The 20,802-nt window shown below is 31.1% G+C and overlaps 3 protein-coding genes across 3 annotated transcripts; 1 reads left to right on the top strand and 2 right to left on the bottom strand.

Annotated features, from left to right (window-relative positions):
* Positions 1-3,865: 3,865 nt before the first annotated feature.
* Positions 3,866-8,637, bottom strand: LOC145555759 (protein trichome birefringence-like 38). Its single transcript, XM_081617486.1, has 5 exons — positions 8,319-8,637; positions 7,875-8,046; positions 5,051-5,226; positions 4,396-4,554; positions 3,866-4,200 (listed from the first exon to the last, which is right to left on the bottom strand). Exons 1-5 carry the CDS (start codon positions 8,630-8,632, stop codon positions 3,909-3,911), a joined length of 1,113 nt encoding a protein of 370 aa, XP_081473612.1. The 5' UTR covers positions 8,633-8,637; the 3' UTR covers positions 3,866-3,908.
* Positions 8,638-13,886: 5,249 nt separating this feature from the next.
* On the top strand, positions 13,887-16,716 carry LOC145641682 (uncharacterized). The gene is made up of 5 exons (XM_081692591.1): positions 13,887-14,008; positions 14,763-14,864; positions 15,596-15,714; positions 15,841-15,962; positions 16,279-16,716. Exons 2-5 carry the CDS (start codon positions 14,768-14,770, stop codon positions 16,592-16,594), a joined length of 654 nt encoding a protein of 217 aa, XP_081548717.1. The 5' UTR covers positions 13,887-14,008; positions 14,763-14,767; the 3' UTR covers positions 16,595-16,716.
* Positions 16,717-17,309: 593 nt separating this feature from the next.
* On the bottom strand, positions 17,310-20,233 carry LOC145641681 (uncharacterized). Its single transcript, XM_081692590.1, has 2 exons — positions 18,928-20,233; positions 17,310-18,517 (listed from the first exon to the last, which is right to left on the bottom strand). The coding sequence occupies exons 1-2, from the start codon at positions 20,114-20,116 to the stop codon at positions 17,493-17,495; spliced, it is 2,214 nt and encodes a 737-aa protein (XP_081548716.1). The 5' UTR covers positions 20,117-20,233; the 3' UTR covers positions 17,310-17,492.
* Positions 20,234-20,802: the final 569 nt, after the last annotated feature.

Below are 20,802 nucleotides of genomic sequence, written 5' to 3'. Positions count from 1 at the left end.
GATTTATGTGGCTAGTTTTGGCATATATATATATATATATAAACATATATATATACGTAATTTGTTAATTGAGGAATATGTTTTACGTAATTTGTTTTAAAAGATTCTAATTTCTTCTATTTTTGAAAAGATAATGATTAAGAAATTTACTGTAAGATTAGCCTATGATACATGCATACTGCCGCAATGTTATTTAACTTTTTTTTTTTTTGTAACTTTTATTATAGTTATAGAAAAATTATTTATTTCATTTGTTTTGTTGAAAATATAATTTCTGAGAGAGAGTTGTGATTAATGAAGTATATTATGTCAATTCTCGTTTCTTTACGGGTCTAGATTTGTTTACGATTACATAAATTATGATTTGATGCATAATATTGTGTATTCCCCTATGTTTTTATTTATCAGTCGATTATGTAGTAGATTATTTTTACATTGAAAAGATTTGAAAAAAATAATTTTACAATTTAATTATTAAAAATAATATATTGTATGAGAGAATGAATAATAGTGGCAAAAAAAAGATATATGTATGAGTTAAATACATATTGTTAACATATTTATTTGGTTAAACAGAAGAAAATGATGTAAATATTTTGATGAAATATACAGTATATAAATATATATTTTATACGTATTTTAAAATATATATTCGGCTAATAATAGACTCATTCATAATAAATTTACTTTAAAAACCAATAATTTAAAATAGTTATTGAATATTAATATGCATGCCACATAACCTAACCTAGTTATTTAGCAATGCGTAAACAAAAGTTAAAAGTCATAATCTAATCTAATACACATGTTTTTGGTTTTATATTTGATCTAGTTTGATTCTAATAAAACTAAGTGCAGTAATAAATTTATGTGAAATGATGAAAAGAATAAACTCATATAATTATATTCTTCTTCTAATTTTTTTACTATTAAAAATAATTGAAAAAATTGTCTAAAATAATACAAACTTTGAGCAATCCGCCAATAATAAGTCAAACTTTAATTATTTTTTAATAATACAAACTTTGAAGGGTATCCGTTTTAAACAAGATAAAATCAATTAGTTATCTCATGAACTAGTTGTATGGAACACGTCACATTGTATTATTTTTTTTAAAAAAATTATTAAAAAAAACTTTATAAGATAAATAAATAAAAAAAAAATTAACCGGCTAAATAAGTTATAGGTAAAATAACTTGTTTAAAGCGGATATCTCTCAAAGTTTGTATTATTTAGAAATAATTAAAAGATTAATTTGTTTTTAGCGGAACACTCAAAGTTTGTATTATTATTGACAATTTTTCCAAAATATTTTTGAAGTACATCATTAGTAGGAAGTTTCTAGAATTGTGAGTTAAGCTTAAATCAATTCCAAGGTAAATCAATTGACAAATTAGTTTGTCATGTCACATAAGTTTCAAGCTAACTCCCTTTGTATGTAGCTAATTTGTGTCTCATTGGTTAAGATAAAAACCTCATCAAGTGAGTCAAATTGCTAAATTGGAAACCATAACTAATACAGTGTAGAGTGGCGACTATAAATATCTCCATCTATTGTGAAACACTTTTGAGTTTTGACTTAATCTGATAGGAAATACTAGTATATCTCCATCCTATCCTTTAAATTAAAGGTTGCTATATCAGTTGGCACTTCTAAGAAAAATACTCCCCGTGTGTTTTAATAAGTGTTACACTTTGACCAAACACGCATGCTGAGACACTACTTAGAGCATTAATTTATCAAATTATATCTTAGTAAAATTATAGGAACATTGATCTTATGAAAGTACATATATTTATAAAGAATTCAACAATGTATTATACAATATATTTTGCTATTTATATATTAGTTAATTAATCAAGTCAAAACCATTATGTGAATAGTTTAAAAAGTCAAATTATAATACTTATAAAAAATACGAAGAGAGTGAGAGATAGCTCAAGTGGTTAGAGCTTTCCTCCCGATTCCACACCCCCGCCCTTATGACTCTCTAAACACCAAAAAAAAAAAAATACGGAAGGAGTATACTTCTATACATATACAAATTGAGTCAAATCCTACATTATTTTGTATTGATTAATGAGAACCTATGATCAGAAAAGTTTAACCTAAATAGATCAATTAAAATAAAAAATAGCTTACTAAAGTTGGACTAAAAGATCACAAGAAGGGTTTTGTTTTGGTAAGTACATGCTATGAAGTCTGAATTCTCACATGCAACTCGTGATTAACAGCGGTCTAGTAATTGTTTGGCAGTGAGAAGGTTTGTCATGACTCATGAGCTATAAGCCTATAATGTGTGCTTTTTTAGTTTTTATTATTGATTTATTTTCATTCACATGACCTAGCCTATTACCATCTTCATTTCATATTATTTACAACTTTAGGATATTATTTGTGAGATATAAAATATTTTAAAGTTATAAATAATATAAAACAGAGGTAATATTATATATGTACCCCTAGTGGGCATTGATTTAGTTACTCCTTAGGATGCTACTAGATTTACATACATACAATAACCCGAAATTGTAAAATATGATTAAAATATTTCAAGAAAAACAAACTAAACCTACATATAGCATATACTTCTAGGTTACAACTCTTCATATGTATGTAAACGAAACATTAAAATTACAATTGTCTACCCACAAATTTGACCATTATATTATTCAAGGTTTTTTTTTTTTTTTTTTTTTTTTTGAAGGAAATACTATTCAAGTTGATATTGTTTTATAATATATGCAAGAAATTAGAACAAATATTAAATGTAAAATTGACAAGAAAAACACATACAGATTTACGTGGTTCACCAACAATGTGTTGGCTATGTCCACGGGTAGGCGAGAGTAATAGTTTTATTGATTTTAGGGAAAACAGATTATTGTCTCTCGAATTTTTTATTAATGTTATCTTTCTCATCAAATCTCATAGGTAAGAAATAAACAAAATACTCTCATATTTTTGAATAACCACTCAACTAATGATTGTCGCAACTAGGAAATAACCTAGGAGTATTTAAAATAATCCCTAGGTTAGGAAAGAAAGACCTTAATTAAGGAAATTAATCCCATGAACAAACTAATCAAAACGGCAAAAAAAAAAAAAAAAACCATGTATGGGTGTATCACAAAGGGCATGGGCGTGCCCTGAATTAGAAACAAAGCATTAACTTGGAAACAAAACGAGACAGGCGGCATGTCAGATTTTGACATGGGCGTGTCATTGCGAGTGCTCATGTTCTCCGTTAGCGGCACACCATGTCTCCCTAAGGCATGGGCGTGTCTCGATGCATCTTCCCAGCTTTGCGACTTCTTCGTGGAGGCACGTTCATGTCTCCCTAAGACGTGGGCATGTCTCGCTGCACCTTCCCATCTTTGCGACACGAGTTTCCTAACTCCCAAACTTCCTACCTCCCGATTAAAGACACTATTTCTTACAGATATTAATTAAAAAAATATACGTTTATACAGAAAATTTTAATGCCTTAAAAATTGTGCAATCGTATAATGGGCTATGGGCTAATAAAATATAGATTGAAGTACATCTCTATTATTTTTTTGTCAGGAACTTTTCATAAATAAATTTTTATTTAACATGCTACATATACACGAATAACGAGGAAGAGGGAGACCAAAAATGACTTGGTTGGAAGGAGTGAGGAAGGATATGAAGTGCATGGATTTACGTGAGGATGAAGTTTTGGATCGTAAGGGATGGAGGAGAAAGATTTATGTTGATGACTACACGGAATAATCATATTTGGTTCATGTTAGCCGACCCCACTTTTGGGATTAAGGCTTTGATTGATTGATTGATTGATTGATGCTACATATACACGAACATAAATTTTCAAATTCACAATTCATGTACATCATCTTACTAACAATCAGTTAATAATAAACATTACATGATAAGAGTTGTATAGAGAAGTTGATTCCAAGTATCAGAAAGACCGGCTATACACCAATGATTGCAATCCATTCCATGGAAACCATTATAAGGACCCGGATGCCCATCCTTTCTTAGTTGTGAGAGAAGTGTGATATCAAGTAGATAAACGGGTTTCGATATGGTGCTTAGTACTTGCTTCACCACGTCTAATGCGGGCGGTGCTCTAGTCGGGTACGTGGATCCTTTCACGGGTCTTATCTCTTTGGAGCAGTCCTTCGCTCTTGTTGCATTCCATTCCTTCCCGCTAATTTTATCAAGATTATTGCAAAGAAATAATTAGCGTACTATAAATGACTCGAATATTATAAAATATAGGGACGAAGAGAGTAATTTATATTTGAACAGTAGGAGTAATCATATCACTACCAAAAAAAAATAAAAAATAAAAATAAATAAAAATAAATAAAAATAAAAATAAAAATAATTCGTAAATGCTTACTCATAGTGGAGAGGATTGGTTCCTTGGAAGAAAACTTTTGTTTTTTTGGGATCAATTTCGGAATCAACCCATTTCGCCCATGTCATTAATGCTTTTTTAAATGCGACTGTACGATCCATATCCTTTTGTATTACTGACCCATCTTGAATGTAATCCCACCTACAATATTTGAGCATCAAAAAAATCTATTAATACTGAAACACACAATTTCTTACACCCACTGGAATATATACACCTAGTGATGTCGTATAGACATGTGACATCATTGTCTAATATATAATATTATATATAATTAAATTTAAGGGGAAAATACAAGTTAATCTGCCAGATAAACGATTTTTTGTTAATCTAATGTCATTTTTGTAAAATATATTGAAAAAATAGGGTCATTTATTCAGTATTTTTGGTGAGCTGTCCAATTACTGTTTGTTTTTTGCTTTTACTGTTTGGTGAGGAAATTACACATGTACCCCTCAACTAGTACATGAAAAGACGCATATACTCCTCCACTGGTACTTGAAAAGACAATTATATCCCCAGATAAACAAACTGGGGAATTAACTGGGTATCCCTCATAGTTAAGCACAAACTTGAAAGAAATACTTTGAATTATACTTGATGATTAATTAAAAATATATAGGTATATGGTACTTACGATTGTTTCGCGCCCCTTATATTCCACCAAAGCCAAGTATTGAAGACCAGAACATCCATTTCCTTCCAAATTTTGCCATTCTTAATCGAATTAAGTTTCATAACTCGCCCTTGTTGCTCTTTCTCTATGTCAACGAAGTATAAAGAAGAATACATTGTCACGGTAACATTATAATCCTGCAAATTAAATGAGGTAGAAGAGAATTATAATAAAAGTATGAAAAGATGACTTTAGGGTTACCGATTATCATCGTATTGATCAAGTTACAATACTTAACTAGTGTTTGGTTCGGGTGTTGCTGAGGGTTTTACTTTGAGTATTTTTATCATTATTATTATTAAAGAGCTTAAAAGAATTTTTTTATTGTCGAAAATTATAATATTACAATAACAATAATAAATAGTTTTGAATAATTTTGCTTTTATTTCTAATATGTATTTATATATTTATGTGCATAAATAGAACAACATTAGCTTATATCTTAGACGGTAATAAGTTGGTCTTCAATGAGGTCTTGTGTTCAATTGGACAAACAATTGAATGCATTTTTAATATAGATATAGATTTTAATCATTCCATTATTATAATTTAGTATTTAATATGACAATGTAAAATGAATTCATGTGTGCTTTCATGTCAAATGATATATGAACAAACAATTGTCATTAGGAAAATAATTACAATTCAATTCCATACTTTAAACGATAATACTACATTCATTAGATCGAATCAATCACCATATCCTATCTCTTCTCGTATATTAAGAGATCAATTGGAGCTAGGCTCGTCTATATCTTAATCTCAATCATTCAAGTGATAATATCATATTCAATAATTACAATAAGTTTGCTTAAATAACCTTGAAAATATAATATTAAGAGAACTTTGAAGCCAAGTAATGCATTTGCATGTGCATGTTTAAGAATATGTTGCAATACATAAGACACCTAACGGTTTCAATCATGGACAAGACAACTTTAGTACAAAGCAACTTGATATTAATTAACATAACACAATATTCTTATAAAGATCAAGTCATTGTTTTTTCTCTTATATTCATGAAGATTCACACCACAATCACAAGTAACCCTTTTAAAGGGTGATAAAATATTCAATACTAACTCTAATTTGTCTGTTGTCTTGAAATTACAGCAATCTTATTATTTTATCTGTTGTCTTTGATATTACAACAATTTGAATAACTTAGGGTTCATTTGGCATTGCTTTGGTTTTCTGTTTTTTTTGTTTTTTGTTGTATAAAAGTATATGATATATGTCACATAATGAATCAAAAATTATTTAAACTTATTAAAATCATAATAATTTTGAAAACTGACAACAAAAAAGTGGAAACATCTTTTTCTTGTTTCATGTTTTTGGTTTTTAGTTTTTAGTTTTTTTTAAAAAAAGAAAACTGAAAACCAAAAATGATACCAAACAAGCCCTTAGATATCATGTTTAGATGATTATATATAAAAGATCGACTTAATATTAGTGTACGTTTAACTATATAATTAGATCTGCTTGTACTTCATTTCCATCAATATATAACCATGTTTTCATTTATTTTGTAATTTAAATATGAAATTTTAGGAAAATATTCTTTCATGCAAGTGTAAAAAAAAAAAAAATTATAACAAAAACAAAATTAAAACAATCGTCATTTAGATATATAAAAGTATAAAACTAGCTATATATTAGGAATGGCAAATTGTTTGACAAAAGTCAATACTATGAAATTATATTATTCAATCACACATTAAAACATATTATATATATCCGGATTTGAAGAACGTAACAGCAATATAAAATTACATGCGTATATAATTCATCGTCGGTCCAGCGCAATAGAAATGCAATTTATTCTACGTGGCATAAATAATTTATGTGTTTGCCATGCATTATACAAATTGAAGAGATCGGAAACTTGATATTGTGAATAATGGTTTAATTTATATGGTAAACTATTTTACATTTTTTTATGATGCTTATATATTATTCGAACAAGTAATAAACAAGTTAATTTGACATTTGTCTTGTGTAGGTGATAATCATCGGATTAATATGATTTGCAAATATGTTACGTTTGGGTGAAATTTAATCAACCAAGACTATTATATTAATTATTAAGTAGTTTATCATGAGTTCATGACCATAAATGAAATCATTAGTTAATTAAACATTTTTTTTTTTTTTTATGAAACTAAGATAATTTGGGGATGTAGGTGTCGTAATGTCGGCTAAATTTAATTTTAGGACTAGGGTAAGTTTTTTATTTGTTCTCAATTAATAGTTATGATTTTTAAGGTTTATATTATGGATTTGGGTTATATGATTAATCAATAGTTGTCTCGATAATAAAAGCATATGATGATGTCAATGTGATGTCAGCATAGTTTAACACAATTATTTGTGCCCTATGCTCAAAGACATACTTTTATTTTATAAAAGTGAGGCAACCTAATGCAAAATTTCCTATTGCTCTTAAAATACGTTCATAACATTTATAGCAACGAGCTTTGAAAAAAAAAAAGTAAGATAACAGGTGTAAAGAAAAATCAACTTGTGAAAGATTGCTCAAACTTAAACATTAATGGGATGAATTGGATGGGTCGGGTGATATATAGGACATATCAAGTGGCTGGTACTCGTACATGAGTATCACTTACTGATCCAGTACTCCATCACTCACTTCATTATATTCCCTATTTCGCCTGTCTATATGTAAATCTAATGATTGGATTTATTTGTGTAAATTATTTGGTGATCGTTAACTGCATGCATTAAAAGCAATTTTTTTTTTTCCTTATAAATGAAAGTTTACCTGGTAAAACCATGATTTCATGCCACCAGTTGATGGATGTGTGATTTTGGAGTTTGGAACAGCTGCATGAAGCAGGCAAATTAAGGACTGATAAAAATTAAGACTTAGTGAATCCCCAATAAACATTATCTTCTTTCCTCTCATCCTCCTTAGAAAATCCACCCCATCAAACCTGCAAATTTAATTAATCATACAAAATAAAATTGCGATTATAAATCTATGATGTATGTTGGAAAAAAAAAAAATATGTACATAAACATATTTATACATGCTCTTTTCATAATTAACTAGTGAATTTGTATAACATATAGTTTAACCATTTAATGTTAGTATGTTACATATATATATCCTAAACCTATTAACAAAATAAATTGTACGTATAATAGCACCTAAAACATTAAAAATGAACAAAAACACAAGTTTCATTCTTAGCTAATCACAAACCTTGGAATATCACAGTCATCTGGCTGCCACCGGTACTTGAGATAATTTGTATTTGTGCGACCGTACTTGAGGCAGTCGAATTCTTTGCGAATGTCGGGACATTTCGAGGAATCATACATAGGATATGAATCGTCCCGTACCCAATGACCTTTGAAGATATTGCATTGGTTTAGTTGACGACGCTTTCGTTGTTCAGGAAGATGGTTTGCTTGACTTAAGCTAACTAAGCATGAAGATATGGCTAAGGTTACAACAATAAAGAGGTGCACAATATTATTGCTTAGTCTTCTATTGCCCATTTTAAGAGAGAGCATATATGCATGTGATGGTTATTGTATGTATGTAGTATAACTAATAACATGCATGTTTATATTTATATACTACCTTAGATTAGAGCTAATTAACATGTTCATCAATAATTTATCATGCACAACTTGTATGTTAATTTATCAAGGAGGCTAGGTTTGAAGTTTCCTTTAGTTTATTTTTAAATTGTTGATATTATTTAATTTGATATAGAATATTCAAATGTCAAATGCGTAGATGGTTACTTCCCTAGAAACATAGTATACATTATACATATATTAGCTTATTATGATGCTCTTCCAATTTAGAGGAATTTGAGTATGAGTAGATGAGCAACCGCACAAGGCCTCTGAAAATAGGAGCAAAATTTTGATATTTTATTATCATTATCTACAAATTAAAGAAGAAAAATAATGATCAATGGTTTAATTATTGGGATTTGTGATGTTCTTTTAATCGTACTATTCCAATTCTAATCTTCATTTATCATAAAATAGTTAATTTAATCAAGTTTTGTTGTTAATAAAATCATGTTCACCACAATAAATTGAATTAAGGGTTCAATTTAGTATGGTAACTATATCATTATTGGAAATATTAGCTACACCTCTGTATTCGTTTCTAGGCTACGTTCTATTCACTTGAGAGAAGTAATTAACTAAACTTATTAGATTTTATTACTTTATTTTGTTGTAATTTGAATGGGATAACCCTTATCAGACTTTGTATTCCTAAACTGAATTTAGGGCCTGTTCTTTTCACCTTATTTTCAATCCAGTTCAGCTCCAATAAGTTATGTTCAGTTCAATTCAGTTCTTATCTTAATTTCCTTTTCTCATAAAATATGCAGTTCAATATATTTCAATTCAGTTCAGCTCCAATAAATTCAGTTCAGTTCAATTCAGCTCGGCTCAGTTCAGTTAATCAGATTAGGCCCTTAATTATTAAACCTGAAATAAGCAAAAAAATTAGGTGAACAATATAAGTCTTAATAAATATATATTAATAATGATCCTTACATAAAACACAATAAATTTTACTAGGGAAAAACTTAATTTTTGTTAATCGTAGGGCCTGTTCACATTTACTTAATTTCAGTTCAGTTCAGCTCCAATCAGCTCAGTTCAGCTCCAATCAGTTCAGTTCAGTTTAGTTTAGTTCAGCTCTTAATTTTCCTCTCTCATAAAATATTCATTTCAGCTTAATTCTGTTATCAGTTCAGCTCCAATCAGTTCAGTTCAGTTCAGTTCAGCTCCAATCAGTTCAGTTCATTTCAGTTCAGCTCAGTTCAGTTCAGTAAATGTGATCAGACCATTAATCTCATAATAAATAACAATGAAATTAAATTAAATTGAAATTACAAGTATCGATTATATTGAATTATGCATGAGCGAATAAAAGATATGAGATTAACAAAATAATATTATTGAGATTATATAATTCTAGATCTATGAATTAAGTTTTATATTAGCTTAAAAAAAGTATTGCAATATGTAGTATCGCAATATTTTAATATATTGAATAATTTATTCATTAAGTTTAACTTTTACCATACCACTACTAAAATAAAGTGATACATCTTATGTATTAGTAAGTTTTATATAAAATGAAAGAGACGAAATTAACAAAAAGAAATTAATTCAATTAAGTTAACGCTTAGGGTCTGTTCACAGTTACTGAACTGAACTGAACTGAACTGATTGGAGCTGAATTGAATTGAATTGAACTGAATATTTTATGAGAGAATGAAATTAGGAGCTGCACGTTTGGAGTAGTGAACATACCGTTTATTAATTATAATTTTTATTAATCTTAATCTCATAATTATTTAATTTATTTCATTTTTTGGAAAGAATAATTAGTTTATTTCTCTATGGTCTTAAATAATGATAACGATAATATATAGTTGACTAAAACTTCTATTCTTTCATATTATTTCCCAATACGTTTAATAATTCAATTTAAGGCAATTATCGAAACAAAGCCAACCGTAGTTGATGAATGTAGTTACTTAAAATAAGCTTAAAAAATCAATGAAGCTAGATAACATTTGAATGCACGATTTTGTTTGAAATGCAAAAATCGCAAAGTATTATCTTGTCCGAATGTAATCACATGCAACACATGATTAACAGCTACTAATAATAATATAAAGCTACATCATTGGGGCGTTTTATTGTATTTTTTTCCAATGTACTCATATAGTCATATAATCATGTTCCTTTTTACATGTAGTTTTGCTTAGTCCTAGGTAAATGGTGTAATATATTGTTATGGCTAATTTTTGCAGACAAAACGTAAGGAAACTCAAATGCCCAAGAAATTTTTTTGTGGAAAACTTGTTGTGCCTGAGTAGGATAAAGAAAAATCACTACTACGGGCCTGTTCACTTCACCTTAGTTTCAGTTCAGTTCAGTTCAGCTCTAATCAGTTCAGGTCAAGTTCAGTTCAGCTCCAATCAGTTCATTCCTTCTCTCATCTATCTATAAATATAACTAAAGTAATTACCGCTGATGTCATTACTTTTCACATGTCAACCTCTTATAAAAAAATTTCCCGCCAAAACTGTTAATGACATCATTATTTTTTTTTCCAACATAAATAAAAATTTGAAAATGATAAATTAATTATACATTTCTCTAACAGATTTTATATTTAAATTGACTTATTATGCCATTTCGATTGGAAAAATTAAAGGAAGGTCAGACTATTTCATTCTCTCATAAACATTATCTTTTTCTCCTATTTCATATATTTTATACATATTATATGAATTGGGGCTTCCACTCTTTATTAATTTATCAATTTATTAGATGTTGATTAAATTATTTGTAATACGTACATATTACACACAAATAAGCTAAATAATATTGTTAAAATCATAAAATAATATTTAAATCATGCATCGCACGAGCCTAATCTAGTAAATATAATTAAAGTAATTACCGCTGATGTCATTACTTTCCACATGTCAACTTCTTGTAAAAAAATTTTCCTCCAAAACTAATAATGACATCATTAATTTTTTTTTTCAACATAAATAAAAATTTAAAAATGCTAAATTAATTATATATTTTTCTAATAGATTTTATATTTGAATTGACTAATCATGAAATTTCCATTGGAGAATTAAAGGAAGGTCGGACTATTTCATTTTCTTATAAACATTACGGAGTATCTTTTTCTCCTACTCCATATATTTTATACAGATTATATGAATTGGGGTGTCCACTCTTTATTAATTTATCAATTTATTAGATTTTTCTTAAATTATTTCTACTATGTACGTATTACACACAAATAAACTAAAAAATATTGTTAAAATCGTAAATTATTGTTAAACTCGTGCATCACACGAGCCTAATCTAGTAACTAATACTAAAAGAACAACTGCTGACATAATTCATTTATCCAAATTGTACACGTGTCAACTTCTCCTTTAAAATTTTCCCGCCTAAACTTTTTTCTCTTTCACATTTTAATAAAAATTTAAATATTGACTATAAAATATTTTAATACATAATACTGTACATTAAACTCTTCACAATTTTTTTTAATAAGCCTTTTGACAATTGTTCACCTAATATCTTATGAATTTTTTATGGAGTATTATTTAAATAGCTCTCTTTTTCATGATATCCGTGCATCGCAAGGGAGCTAATCTAGTAAAATATTCATTTCAGCTCTAATCAATTCAACTCCTAATTTCCTTCTCTCATAAAATATTAATTTCAGCTCAGTTCAGTTCAGTTCAGCTCCTAATTTCCTTCTCTCATAAAATATTCATTTCAGCTCTATTCAGTTCACTTTAGTTCAGTTCAGTTCAGCTTCATTTAGTTCATTTCAGTTCTGCTCTAATCAGTTCAGTTCTATTCAGATCAATTTAGCTCAATTTAATAAATGTGAACAAACCCTACAAAGGATGTTTAATTTGACTCAAGAATATAATAGGGTAACTACCTATTACAAGTTAGAGACTGCAAAAATTATCTGAATATATATTGAAAATTTAAAGTTTAATATTCAAATAATTTGAGTTTAGAACAGTTTGCTTGGATTGATCAAACCAGACCGAAACATATTTGAGAAAAATGATTATTTAATGTCTATTATAAATGTAATTACTTTTCTTTAAAAAAATAAAAAAATCTTGGTCCTAAAATAATTGACAAGTGAAGCTTTGCATAGATGTCAATGCACTAATTTGACCCTATTTTAACATAAGTAATTATTAATGAAAATTATTTATATATATAAAAAATATATTAAATATGAAACTTTATATCAATACCTCTAACAACATATTTGATGATATAATATGTTGTTATTGTGTTAGTAAAAAACTATAGTCAAAGGTAATTTTTTGAATAGTCTCGATTATTCTAGGACAACGTGGCAATATACATATTAAAGGTAAAGTTAAAATGCTACTCAGATTTTTTTTCAAAACTTTAGATAGACTTGGCAAATGGATCGTTCGGGTCGAGTCAATTAGCATTCAAGTCGGGTCATGTCATTTTGGGTTTTGGATATGACTCTAGTCAGGTATCGAGTCGAGTTCTAGTCAAGTCAATTTCGGGTCGGGTATGTTCAATCGGGTCAGGCCATTTTGGGTGAAGTATGTTTGGGTCAAACTCAACTCAGTTCAAAATCAGGTTGGCTTATGTTCAGGTTGTTCAATTTGTGGATCAAACTCAAATCAATAATTATACTACGTATATTTTATTGTTGCTATAATAAGAACTATCAATTCGGTTTATGAGCTTGACTACGATTGAAGATGGACAATTTGATGAGTTATTTTTGATACTAAACATTTTTAGTTCTATTATAAGATAATTTTGTAATTCGAGACATTTCAGGTCGGGTATCGGATTTGTTCAGGTCAATTTTGGGTGTTGGGTTTGTTTGGGTCAAAAATTTCGAGTCAGGTCAACTTCGAGTCAGGTATGTTCGGGTTTCAGGTCGGGATCGAGTCAACTTCATTTTTGGGCTGGGTATAGGTCTGGTCAATTCGAGTGTTGGGTCATTTTCGAGTTGATGGTTTTGGGTTAATTTGGATCATGGGTTAGGTCATCGGGTCTGGATCAGGATTGTCACATCTAACTTTAGATGAAGCCCAATCCGGTCCAAAATCGATTTTGAGATGCTAAAAACCGGACTAAGCAGAACTGAAGATGGGAAGTAATTTCTTGACATGAAGACCGGACCGGGGTCGATCCGGACCCACTTTATTTTTTTAGTTTATGATCTTTTCGCTTCTACCGTTTTACGCTACACTCCTCGTCTCCTCTCCGTTCTTCTCCCCTCCACTGAAGCGCGCTCTGAGTTCTCCATTGAAGCGGTTTCTGAGCTTTCTCTCCTCCATTGAAGAAGATTCTGAGGTTAGTTGATTGTTTTTTAAATTCTTCGATATCAATTTCACAATCTAGGTTTTGATATCACACTAAAGTCAATTTAGGGTTCTTCTAATGTGGATTATTAAACTATTGGTTATAATTAATGAAGTCATGAAAAGTTATAAGTACCGATTTTATTGCTAGAATCTTTTCTTCTGCAATTTACTTTGACATTCTTAAGTAGCAACAACTTTATGTGATTTTTTTGAGTTTAATTTTATAATTGAGTCAAATTTGATTGTTAATGTGTTAATATTTCTTAGACTAATCAACTCCACGAGTCGAGTTCAGCCGAACCGAGCTTGCGCCCGATTAGCTTTGAGATTTTGTTGTGAATTATTGTTGTTTGGTTCCTTAATTCGATGTTTAACAAACAGTTTAAGGTTGTAAGAAACATAAGACTAATCGTCAAGAAATATAAATATTAGCTAAATGAATTTATGCTATCAATTTGAAATTTCTTACATACACCCGGGTGCAAGATGCATTCAAGATTATTTTTTTCGCTCATTTGATGATTAAATGTGCCATGATCGTCAAATTGAGCAGAAAAATACCCTTGGATACATATTGCACGTGGGTGTATATAACAATCTCTGCAATCAATTGCTTGATTGCTATTCACATTTGAACTTTTAAATGTCACTGCTATTGATTAATTAATTTGAACATCAGTCTCTTTTACATCCTTTATGTTTCCTTAAATTTTGATTCATCTTTCTATATATGTATTCAATAGCTGACATGGAGGAGGATCAGGGAGTAGCTGTTACGGCATCATCATTGGTAGACACGCGTGTTTTAGATGATGCTGAAGCTGGTGAATTATTGGCCACCGATAGTAAGTGGAGTTCTTATAATCTTACATATACAGAGGTGTTTTATTATTTGATTAAGGAAGTTATGGTTGTGCCAAGCGTAAATTTGTCCAACAGCTGTTTAAATTTTGTGTCGTCTGTTCTTAGATATGCGTATGAGAAATTGGTAATTGTATGGGTTCGCTCACTTAGTGAACTTGATGGAACTTTCTTACTTCTGATTTAAAACATGATAGTACAAGATGAGGCAGATTCTTAGCTATATAACATTGTTCAAGACTTCCATTCTTCTATTGTGTTGCAAAATTTTTTGTCTATAATTAGTGGGCAAGAGATTCATTTTCCATGGAGGATGATAGTTTCAGGGGTGATAATAGATTGTTTTCTTCAGCTTTACTAAATTAGGCTCTTAGAGAGAGTTTTGAGGTGAGGTTTTTATTAAAAATGATTCATATACGCTAAAGTATATTATAAATGGTTGTTTCTTTGGATTGAGCAATGTGTGGATCGTTATACCTCTGTACGGACTCATGTTAATAATAATGAACTAGACTCTTAGTTTTTGAACTTCAAGATTTATGTAGACAAAATTATGTAAAAAGCTGAACCAAAATGTTCAAATCAGATAGCAATTGTGCATAAAGAGACTTGTAAATTGTTAATGTGGTGTTGTTAGTGACTGGCGTTTTTGTTAAATTAGTCTAGTTGGAATCTAAGAGCTAAGGATGATTGATGTTTTGCTTGCGAGTTTCAGAATCTCATGGAGGTAGCTTATCAGATGATGGAGTTTGGTTGACTGACTGTGATGAGGAAACAGATGAAGCTTTTTATTTGGATAGAGAAGGGAAAAGGAGACGTGAGGAATTCTACAACGTATGAGTCGATTTGTTAAAATTGTTGATTTTAATTTTTTAGTATCTTGATTTGTCTGGTTTCCCTGTATTTCTCTCTACACCACTTGTACCTAGCTTAGTGAAATTCTTTCTAATGATTTGATAGGCTGGATATCGTGATGGTTTATCAGCTGGAAAAAATGTTGCTGCACAAGAGGGTTTTAATCAGGGTTTCAAGGATTCCGTGATGATTGGTAACAAGTGGGGCATTGTTAGGGGTGTTACCAGGTAAAGAGCATCTAGGTAACTATGAGTTTTATGGTACCTTTCTATTTTTGGTGATGGTTTTTATGAGTCATTTGGCCCTTTAAATTTCTTAAAAGCTATCTTTCCTTATTATCTGTCCACTTGAATTGTCATATTCCATATTATCTGTCACAAGAATGTTCTTCAGTTCAAGAAACCATTAATGCCAATCCAATGACTAACAACTCGTTACAATGTGGGCATAACTTGAAAAGACAATGTTAAGCAATGATGTATTTTTTTTCTGGTAATTTGAATTCTTTTCGGTTCCTTTCTTTATTCTGCAACCTTGTTGTAGTGCCTTAGCTCATATCCCGAATGAGCTGAAGCTGAAACTTGTTGAAACTGAAGATAAGAGAAAAGAGTTTCAAAACTTGTTTGTGGCTGTGGATTCTATTGGAACACAAGATGCATTGAAGCTCTTTCATGATTATATCCAGCGAGGAAAATCAGCAGAAAGAAGGAATATTGCTGAGTCTGAGTCCCCAATCTCCCATCCAACTGTTACCCAACAGAGTGATCTGGAGAGTTACTTTGAGAAGTTGGACTTACTGTTAAGAGAATCCCCCATGGTTGATTTGCAATTGGAATTAGATAAACTCAGAGTGTCTTAAGGTTGTAGAGTTGTAGCTGCATTAATGTTATACCTTGTACTGGTTTTTAAGGACGCAATTTTTGTCAGCATTTTTTGTTGTAGTGAAAATGTTCATATTAATAGAAGGGAGTGAATTTTCCATATTATTTCTAATATATGACAATACAAAGGCCTTCCACAATTGTTTTCATGGTGCCAGTGTGCTGCTACATTTCCTCATTTAATCTTCTTTAAAATGTCAAATTTACTTGAAACAGTAATTATTTTATGATTATATTACTTGAGATGCATATACATGCATTGATTGGTTGATTAGGAATTTAGGAATGAGTAAATGACTGGATTATTGTATACAAAGGCTTTTATTTTCCTGAAATAATGTCAATATCTTTAATTAAGAAAGATAGGACAAGTAACAACTACTTTTTGGGGGTTGGGGTTTCTGGGGGTGGTTGGTCTGACCAACTAACTCTTTAAGTAGCTTGTTGAGGAACTGTTTTAGATATCTATATCAAATCAAGTCGAGATGGAACAGTTGACAGTTTTAATATTGGATATCAGCACTGTAGTCGAGTGGTTTCTGCAGTTCCATTGGAATCGGACTACTTAGTGATAGTATGCAACATCTTCAGAACAATGAACAGTAAACAGAGAGAGATCGAGTACATGAGATGCCTAGAAGATAGGATTAGAAATCACAAAAATGCAACACATTTTTCACACAAAACCCATTATATGTATACTTTCTACAGGAAACTTACGTTTTTTTCATTTATGTTGTCAGATAAATTATAACAGTACATGAAAAGTTATACTGCTTAATATTCTGGTTGGCCTTTTGCCAGACAGCTGAGCAGCAGATCTTCTGCTTACTAATCTATATGCAGGTTAAATTAGTAGATGGTAGAATTTAAATATCATAAACTAGCTGGAGGAATGTCAAGCCTTTCATGGTCAGATTCCGATGAATTTTTCCTCGTGGATTCATCCTTTGCTACTGGCAGTACAGTTTCATAGGCTTCAACTAGTAATGCGACCTTCTTCTTTCGAGCAGGAGTGAGTTGGTTGACTGTCTTCTGCAGTGCATGATCAAGCATCCATTCCTCTGCATTTCTCCTGTCATCCATCTCTTGGTGCCTTAGATCCACTTTCTCTGCTTCTGGATCAGGTTCAACATCAAGAAAATTTGGCTCTCTTGGATTGAATTGTCTCTCTTCATCATCTTCATCTGCTTTCATGCATCTCATCCCTCTCTTTAATTTGTTACAGCTGTCGAGCTCCTGGTTGCCATCAGATTCTCCATTGTTGGAAGTGCATCTGCTGGTTGCTTCTGTGCTGTTACTGTTTTCCATTCCTGATGCTTTATCTCCTTCAACGTCATTCTCATTTGATTCAAGCTCACTTGAATCATTTTCATCTTCATATTTTTCTGATCTTGTACTGAAACAAATCTCAACTGCGGCTTCATTCGCTTTCTGTCCTGCACGGGTTGCAAAATCACCACTGTGATCTGTACCGTCTTGATCATCTTTATTGGCCGTGCAAATTCCCTCCTTTGCATCAGAGGTTTCTAATTTTTCAGTTATTAGTGGCATGTCTGTAATATCTTCAATTGGCTCTCTTTCTTCCATACCAGGGTCAGCAGCATTTTCTTCTCTGGCTTCTACTATAGTGTAGTCTTCATCTGATTTTTCGCATTGGTCACCCTCTGTTTTAACTGGTTCCTGGTAAGAATCGAGGCCTTCGTCTTGAGCCTCTGTAATTTCTTTGATGAGATCAGTGATAATTTCGCCTTTTGTGTTAGTGGGCTCATCTACCTCTGTGTTAAGTTCAGTTGCTTCATCTGCTAGGGTAGAATCCTCCTCAGCTACCTCATTGTTTGCTCCAGAATTCATTTCATCCTTTTCTTCGACCATAAGTGGCTCTTCTATGTTCCTTTCACCTGAATCAAATGTCAATAAGTCAAGCTGCTGCAATTATCAACCCACATCAATTTCACTATGTGACTAGAACCTGACATTATCTGAAGTGCAGCTTAAAAGTTACTACATTCTGATTGATTGTCTAAACTCCACTTTTATGATCTTAGAAAGCTTACTTTCATAAGAATGCAATGTAACCCTATACTCCAAAGAACTTGGCATTATCTTAAAATTTTATAAGATATGTCTTGCTACTACTTCTGTTAATTATTATGTGCGACAAAGGAATATTTTATGTCTCACAAATAATACCCCTTTGTTAACGGAGGTAGTATTATTTTTCATGCTCCAAATAAATCTAGTATTGTAACAAACTGTGAACTTATTTATATGTCAAGATTAAAACATTATGATCAAATAGAGAGAGTACCTGTCTGGGCGGACTTGCTATCTGGTAAAGAATCAGCATCACTGAAACATAGGTACTCCACAATTTCGTCATCAAAATATGGTGGGTATTCATGACATGTCTCCAAGTACCCGCCATGGCTACTGCCTGTCTCAAAATCAGATTTATCGTCATCATAACTGCAATCGCTCTGAGCGTGAATTTCACAGTTGTCATTGACACAAGTTTGCTCATGTTGTTCCCACTCTATGTCAGAGTTTCCACAGCTAAACTCATCCAAACTGACACTGGGAGAGCTCTCAACCTCTTGGTAACTCTGAACTGTTATCGGTAGATAATCTTCATCTTTAGGACAGAAATTCAAGTTTGAATAATTAGGTTCTTCACTTTGATCAATCTCAGAACATGGTCCATCTGATAAGCTCTGAGACACTGGTGTATCAACCCCTCTGTCTGAGACATAAATTTCGACAAAAAAATCCTCCTTTTGTTCCTGTGTTCCTTTCCCCTTAAATTCAGATAGCTTTGCTTTATGAGGGGAAAGAACTTTCGGTGTATCTACCTTCTGAGTCTTCAGCAGCCTCCGTCTTGTAGCCATGAAACGCTTCAGAGGAGGCGCAGGGTTATGGTGATCACCATTGAGGGAACAATGATTATATGAGCAGACTCTTGGTACTGATCTTCCTTCAGCTTCAGTTGCCCCTGGCTTGAGTTTAAGGTAACGAGGAAACTTCGAATCTTTCAGGGTTGATGAACAGGTTGTTGTTCTTGCACAGTGCTTAAAGCTAGGGACCTTTGATAAAGTCCTTACTATTTTATAACTAGATGATGTTCTGCTCAATGTTTTTGCTACTTTCTGCAGTCTTTCCTCCTTCCTTGCCTCATAACTACGTGTACTCTTCATATAATTTGGAGAAGTATCAGAAGACTTACCTGATGATTGTGTTTTGGGGGTTGATGACCCAAGAGAGGGTGGTTTACCAGGACGACGAAGCACATCATGGCTGCCTTTCGACGATGATCGGAATCCAACCTCGATGGACCGAGATTTCTTCATCTTTATTCCATTCATATCAGCCCCTTTACTCATATTGCCATTATGGTGGTTTTGAAGAGAGGGTTTTGTGTAAACCTGTATTTTCTCTGTTTTAATGATGTTATTATAAGGTTGGATACCAAATTTATTATTTCCCACCTTTCTTTGGACCATCTTCAAAGATATGAAAAAGATTGGTTTTTGGGTTGCTTAAAAAAAGAAGTTCGTTTAAGGCAAGGCAAGGCCAAGTTTTTCTTGCATAAACAATCAACCTAAGATGCTTTTTCCAAATTTTAGTTTGTTATTTTAGTTTTAGTCGGTCGCATTTTTTTGTCCTCATTTTAACTGTTTTTTATTTTTAATTTTATTTTACTTTTTTATTATAATTTTTTTAAGGTGTCAACTTTGAAAAATGTTTAAGATAAGGAGCATGATGCCGACTTTTAAAAAATGGGTACTTTATTTTCTAAATGGGTCCACTTTTATTGCATTGTTTTTGCACTAAATGACCTTAAAAATCCAGAATTAAGGGCATCTTTTGTCTTTCTAGAATTTTCGAAATGATGGTAAGTAAAGTAGTGGTTGGTAGTGTTAGGCTTTTGATGACCTATACTTTATGACTTTACCTTGGTATATATTATGATTAATTAAGCATAATCTTTATTTAATTATTGATTTTTTTGCTTGTTAATAACAAAACCAATTGAATCTTTGTAACTAAGACTATATCCTCAATAAATTGTTTCCTTGGTCGCCAATATCTTATGCGATCCTTGTTCATATCAATATCGATATCGACACTGTGGCTCCTGCATCATTTTACTAGTTGTATTGATGGTAACTTGTAACAACAGATAACT

Source organism: Chenopodium album, chromosome 8 (genome assembly GCF_948465745.1).
Source record: "Chenopodium album chromosome 8, dcCheAlbu1.1, whole genome shotgun sequence".
Taxonomy (NCBI): Eukaryota; Viridiplantae; Streptophyta; class Magnoliopsida; order Caryophyllales; family Amaranthaceae; genus Chenopodium; species Chenopodium album.
This window is presented reverse-complemented; position numbering and strand designations above follow the sequence as displayed.

Bases quoted from the DNA above. Each gene is read 5' to 3' on its own strand.
- LOC145555759 (XM_081617486.1), bottom strand. From the start codon at position 8,632: ATGCTCTCTCTTAAAATGGGCAATAGAAGACTAAGCAATAATATTGTG. The intron at 8,047-8,318 runs GTTTGTGATTAG...TTAAATTTGCAG, and splicing joins GATGACTGTGATATTCCAAG to GTTTGATGGGGTGGATTTTC. The intron at 4,201-4,395 runs GTAAGCATTTAC...TGATAAAATTAG, and splicing joins ACCAATCCTCTCCACTATGA to CGGGAAGGAATGGAATGCAA.
- LOC145641682 (XM_081692591.1), top strand. From the start codon at position 14,768: ATGGAGGAGGATCAGGGAGTAGCTGTTACGGCATCATCATTGGTAGAC. The intron at 14,865-15,595 runs GTAAGTGGAGTT...TGCGAGTTTCAG, and splicing joins TGAATTATTGGCCACCGATA to AATCTCATGGAGGTAGCTTA. The intron at 15,963-16,278 runs GTAAAGAGCATC...ACCTTGTTGTAG, and splicing joins ATTGTTAGGGGTGTTACCAG to TGCCTTAGCTCATATCCCGA.
- LOC145641681 (XM_081692590.1), bottom strand. From the start codon at position 20,116: ATGGTCCAAAGAAAGGTGGGAAATAATAAATTTGGTATCCAACCTTAT. The intron at 18,518-18,927 runs GTACTCTCTCTA...CATTTGATTCAG, and splicing joins TAGCAAGTCCGCCCAGACAG to GTGAAAGGAACATAGAAGAG.